This window comes from Ambystoma mexicanum, chromosome 14 (assembly GCF_040938575.1).
Source record: "Ambystoma mexicanum isolate Mex_15411 chromosome 14, UKY_AmexF1_1, whole genome shotgun sequence".
NCBI classification, from domain to species: Eukaryota; Metazoa; Chordata; class Amphibia; order Caudata; family Ambystomatidae; genus Ambystoma; species Ambystoma mexicanum.
The window spans coordinates 633,412,002-633,418,001 of NC_090940.1; the positions used below are offsets into that span (position 1 = coordinate 633,412,002).

The following is a 6,000-nucleotide window of genomic DNA, read 5'->3' on the forward strand; positions in this document are numbered from 1 at the left end:
GTTCCGCTTCGAAAGGGCCTTGGAATCACTACAAGCTATGACAATACAGAGGTATAACATATACAAGAGTATTACAGAGGAAAGCATGGGGTCACACACCTGTACAGTGCTGGCAGATATGCACCTGGATTTCACAAAGCGGGCGGTGCTTCGCTAAATAAAGCACTTCTATTGGTGCTTGGGTTACTTGCTATCCAAACCCAGTCTTATGTACAACGTAAATATGTAAAGAATAAAAAAAAAACGTGCAACCTTCCAGTTCAAGGTGTTCTACTCGCTGGCAGGGGGTTTGTAGGGGCAGACTAGATGCTCCTCGGGGTGGGCCATAGTGGCTGTCCTACGTAGACCCAGTCCTGGCCTCAACAATACTAATCTAAATTCCCTCCCTAAGTGAAACAATGAATGACGGCTGTGTTGGCTTTTAATCCCTCGGAACACTTGATGTTTGTTAAGCACGAGGGCCGGTTCTGAGCGTATCTGCTACAGTGGTGCCTCTGTTGGCAATCAATGCACAGATGAACTCGTGTAGAGAGGGGGCCAGATTCTAGATCAGAGGTGACAGCCCAGGGAGCTCGCGCACGCTTCCCCCCCCAGCCCCCACCCCCACTTCCCTTCTGACAGCCACACTCCACCAGGGAGCAGCCCTGCACATCGCCGTCCCAGCTCTGGCCCAGCCTCGCTGCCAGGATATGCAAACAGGAAGCTGTGGATGCTGAGAGATTGGACCGGCTTACCCAGGGCCTTCACATTGGCACACACACAAGGGAGGCGATGCCTGTTCCCAGCAGACGCAATGGATCCGCTATCACTTTTAGGGTCGATTTAAAAGAATGTATAATGCCCCCACATAAAATGGACTGTCGGTAGCCCCATTATTAGGCTACTTGCTGATCGTGAACTAGCTTTGGAAACAACAGATTACTGTACAATCATAAGGGGAAGAACATGGTGCGGGAAGCAGAGAAAAAAAAGGAGCGGGCAGTTTGTTAGCAAGGGATCTAGAAGCAATCAGGGTAGGAAGCAGATCACCCAGCCTCAGATAGGGTGGGGTCCTGGGTGTTAGCGAGCCACAGGCAACACCCCCCAAGCCACGTAGTTATTTGCCACAAAAGAAAGGAAAGAAAGAGGAGGCACACATGTGACATTGTTGTTGCCTTGGATTGGAAACCAGGGATAGGCGAAGCTTCGAGGGTTGGACGAGAGATATGAGGCTTTCAGTAGAAGCAGGGAGGGTGAGGTGGTGATTAGAGGGCCTTCCTTGTGTTAGGTAGGAAAAGTACACACACACACACACGAAAAGTGCTGAGGCACAAAACAACAATACATGGAGAGCGAGATCAACAGGGGCTGGATCCGATGTTGACATTTGTGATTCTTATTGCAAAAGTGTCAGGACTAGAAGGACAAACCTGATAGGGGATGGAAACATCACTCCAGCTGACACAAAACACCTAACCAGCACATTTCTAATGATGGGGGCAAATGGAACATGCAGCATGTGCAATTCTTCTATAAACAACGTCTGCACACAGCAATCAAGATGCCAATCTGCTTGCATCTTTTCGGTTAGGTCCCCACACATACCCGTCAAAACGAAAAGTGTTGAATGCAGAAGTCATATAGGGGGAAGGCCGAGTGTCTCAAAATCATGGGGCAGAGCGTGTCTAGATGACAACAAAAGACCTTAAGTATGTACTGACTGGCAGAGGGCACAACAAACAAACCAGGATAAAGTGCCTGAGGTGCCAACTGTCACGAAGCATGTAAGCTCCAACCAGGGACATGCCAACAGGAGGGATGATAAAGGAACCCCACTTGTACTGTATGCAGCCACGTTTGGGATAGGCAGTGTATTCTGATAGAAGAAAGAGCACAATGGCCTATACCTCCCTCCTGTACTCAGCACTACTCTAGGAAATCTGATCACGTGCGTGGTTGTAGGTGGGTTGTGTAGTCTCGTAACTACCCGCGGACAGGTCAGTGCACTCGGAGGGGGATGCTCTATAATCTGACAGGAACAAGGATCTTTAGGGTAACTTACCTCCATGTACTCCACACCAATCCAGGAACCTGCTCGGCTGCAAGATCCAGCTCTGGGGTGAGGCACAGCAAGGCCTCCTACTTGCACCTGAACAGGGAGGCAGTGTACTCAGGTATCTTATTTCTATTCTAGTAGGAGGAGGGTATTGAAGGCAGCCCACCCATTGTATTCGCCCCACCTCAAGATCTCGCTCCATGGTAGCCTCATACTTGACCGTCGACAGAGCAGTGCACCCTGTGTGGTGTCAAACTGGACCTCAGGGAGGGGGGCTTACTCTGTGGGGGTGTTCTGCATTCGGACACGGGGGTGTGGGGGGGGGGGTTCAAGTCAGCCCACCCCTGTACTTGATGCAGCACTATAGAGGGGTGATGTGGTGTCATACCTGAACCTAGAGAGGGTGGTGTACTCTGTGGGGGTGTTCTGCATTCTGACAGCAGGGGGGGTGATCAAGGCAGCCCACTCCCTGTACTTGATGCAGCACTATAGAGGGGCTGTGTGGTGTACTCTGTGGGGGTGTTCTGCATTCTGACAGCAGGGGTTCGAGGGGTGATCAAGGCAGCCCACCCCCTGTACTTGATGCAGCACTATAGAGGGGCTGTGTGGTGTACTCTGTAGGGGTGTTCTGCATTCTGACAGCAGGGGTACGGGGGGTGATCAAGGCAGCCCACCCCCTGTACTTGATGCAGCACTATAGAGGGGCTGTGTGGTGTACTCTGTGGGGGTGTTCTGCATTCTGACAGCAGGGGGGGGTGATCAAGGCAGCCCACCCCCTGTACTTGATGCAGCACTATAGAGGGGCTGTGTGGGGTACTCTGTGGGGGTGTTGTGCATTCTGACAGCAGGGGGGGGGGTGATCAAGGCAGCTCACTCCCTGTACTTGATGCAGCACTATAGAGGGGCTGTGTGGTGTACTCTGTGGGGGTGTTCTGCATTCTGACAGCAGGGGTACGGGGGGTGATCAAGGCAGCCCACCCCCTGTACTTGATGCAGCACTATAGAGGGGCTGTGTGGTGTACTCTGTGGGGGTGTTCTGCATTCTGACAGCAGGGGTACGGGGGGGTGATCAAGGCAGCCCACCCCCTGTACTTGATGCAGCACTATAGAGGGGCTGTGTGGTGTACTCTGTGGGGGTGTTCTGCATTCTGACAGCAGGGGTTCGGGGGGTGATCAAGGCAGCCCACCCCCTGTACTTGATGCAGCACTATAGAGGGGCTGTGTGGTGTACTCTGTGGGGGTGTTCTGCATTCTGACAGCAGGGGTACGGGGGTGATCAAGGCAGCCCACCCCCTGTACTTGATGCAGCACTATAGAGGGGCTGTGTGGTGTACTCTGTGGGGGTGTTCTGCATTCTGACAGCAGGGGTACGGGGGGTGATCAAGGCAGCCCACCCCCTGTACTTGATGCAGCACTATAGAGGGGCTGTGTGGTGTACTCTGTGGGGGTGTTCTGCATTCTGACAGCAGGGGTACGGGGGGTGATCAAGGCAGCCCACCCCCTGTACTTGATGCAGCACTATAGAGGGGCTGTGTGGTGTACTCTGTGGGGGTGTTCTGCATTCTGACAGCAGGGGTACGGGGGGTGATCAAGGCAGCCCACCCCCTGTACTTGATGCAGCACTATAGAGGGGCTGTGTGGTGTACTCTGTGGGGGTGTTCTGCATTCTGACAGCAGGGGTACGGGGGGTGATCAAGGCAGCCCACCCCCTGTACTTGATGCAGCACTATAGAGGGGCTGTGTGGTGTACTCTGTGGGGGTGTTCTGCATTCTGACAGCAGGGGTACGGGGGGTGATCAAGGCAGCCCACCCCCTGTACTTGATGCAGCACTATAGAGGGGCTGTGTGGTGTACTCTGTGGGGGTGTTCTGCATTCTGACAGCAGGGGTTCGGGGGGTGATCAAGGCAGCCCACCCCCTGTACTTGATGCAGCACTATAGAGGGGCTGTGTGGTGTACTCTGTGGGGGTGTTCTGCATTCTGACAGCAGGGAGGGGGGGTGATCAAGGCAGCCCACCCCCTGTACTTGATGCAGCACTATAGAGGGGCTGTGTGGTGTACTCTGTGGGGGTGTTCTGCATTCTGACAGCAGGGAGGGGGGGTGATCAAGGCAGCCCACCCCCTGTACTTGATGCAGCACTATAGAGGGGCTGTGTGGTGTACTCTGTGGGGGTGTTCTGCATTCTGACAGCAGGGGTACGGGGGGTGATCAAGGCAGCCCACCCCCTGTACTTGATGCAGCACTATAGAGGGGCTGTGTGGTGTACTCTGTGGGGGTGTTCTGCATTCTGACAGCAGGGGTTCGGGGGGTGATCAAGGCAGCCCACCCCCTGTACTTGATGCAGCACTATAGAGGGGCTGTGTGGTGTACTCTGTGGGGGTGTTCTGCATTCTGACAGCAGGGGTTCGGGGGGTGATCAAGGCAGCCCACCCCCTGTACTTGATGCAGCACTATAGAGGGGCTGTGTGGTGTACTCTGCGGGGGTGTTCTGCATTCTGACAGCAGGGAGGGGGGGTGATCAAGGCAGCCCACCCCCTGTACTTGATGCAGCACTATAGAGGGGCTGTGTGGTGTACTCTGTGGGGGTGTTCTGCATTCTGACAGCAGGGGGGGGGTGATCAAGGCAGCCCACCCCCTGTACTTGATGCAGCACTATAGAGGGGCTGTGTGGTGTACTCTGCGGGGGTGTTCTGCATTCTGACAGCAGGGAGGGGGGGTGATCAAGGCAGCCCACCCCCTGTACTTGATGCAGCACTATAGAGGGGCTGTGTGGTGTACTCTGCGGGGGTGTTCCGCATTCTGACAGCAGGGGTTCGGGGGGTGATCAAGGCAGCCCACCCCCTGTACTTGATGCAGCACTATAGAGGGGCTGTGTGGTGTACTCTGCGGGGGTGTTCCGCATTCTGACAGCAGGGGTTCGGGGGGTGATCAAGGCAGCTCAGGTCCCCGTACTCACCCCACTCCAGGAACTCGCCGACATACTTGTCCCTCCGCAGGGCGGCGCTGCCGTTGCACTCGCTGTACAGGCAGAGCAGGATGTCCAGCAGGGCCTCCACACTGAGGCATTTCTCGCTGCCCCGGGGCCCGTCCAGCAGCAGCTGCTGCAGCCTCCGGAGCCGCAGCACCGGGGCCGCCATGGTGCCCAGGGCTTGGGGTCCCTCCGTCCTAGGCGCTGATTCCCACCGGGAGGACCGGCGGCTCCATGGCCGCTCCCTCCGCTCCCCTGTCCAGTGTTACGTTCCCCGGTCCCAATCCGCCGCCTCTCCCGCACCAGCAGTGGCAGCCGGAAAGCACAGGCCCCGCCCACCACCAGCCCCAGACCGGAAGCAGACGGAGCGTCGCCCATGCGTCACACCATGATTGACAGGGCCTGAAAGCACAGGCTCCGCCCGCCGCCGCTCCCAGCCCGGAAGCAGACGGAGTGCCGCCCGTACGTCACGCCATGATTGACAGGGCTGGCGAGCGCTGTCTCCGGACAACATCAGCTGAGAGAGGTGACCACTGCAGAGCCGAGTGTGGTACCATAGAGAGCGGCGGAGGTTAGAGCGGCACCTCACCAGTAGCGGCGCCATAGAGTACTGTTGGGATAGATGGGCTCCTAATCTGAGAGGGGGTGGGGCTCATTGAGCTTCAAAGAAAGAAAGGGAGACCACCATAGGAGAATAAAGGAGGACTAGGAGGGGCAGGAAGCTAGAGTGGAAGGACAAAAGGACTACAGGAGAAGGGAAGACCAGTGCAATAGAGCCAAAGGGGGAGTGCTAAGGGGGCCTAGGGAGAGACAAGATCACTAGGGTTTTACCAGACACCTACAGTAAAGGACTAGTGGGGCACTGGAGTAAGGAACACCTCCAGGGGTGCTCTATAAGTGGAATACTTATTTTTATTATTTTTTTTCTTCCGTTTACATAAGACTTTTAATTCCCTGATCTAAATGATCTTGTCCAAAAACCTTACTGCATAACATG

The 6,000-nt window shown here is 55.5% G+C and overlaps 1 protein-coding gene across 2 annotated transcripts in view; it reads right to left on the reverse strand.

Moving 5' to 3' along the window:
* CDC42BPB (CDC42 binding protein kinase beta) overlaps positions 1-5,353 on the reverse strand; it is an 867,880-nt gene extending 862,527 nt beyond the window's left edge. For both annotated transcript variants that reach the window (XM_069638111.1, XM_069638110.1), the window contains exon 1: positions 4,992-5,353. In XM_069638111.1, coding sequence (XP_069494212.1) covers positions 4,992-5,172 — 181 coding nt within the window. In that variant the 5' untranslated portion in view covers positions 5,173-5,353. The remainder of the gene's footprint in view (positions 1-4,991) is intronic.
* Positions 5,354-6,000: the final 647 nt, after the last annotated feature.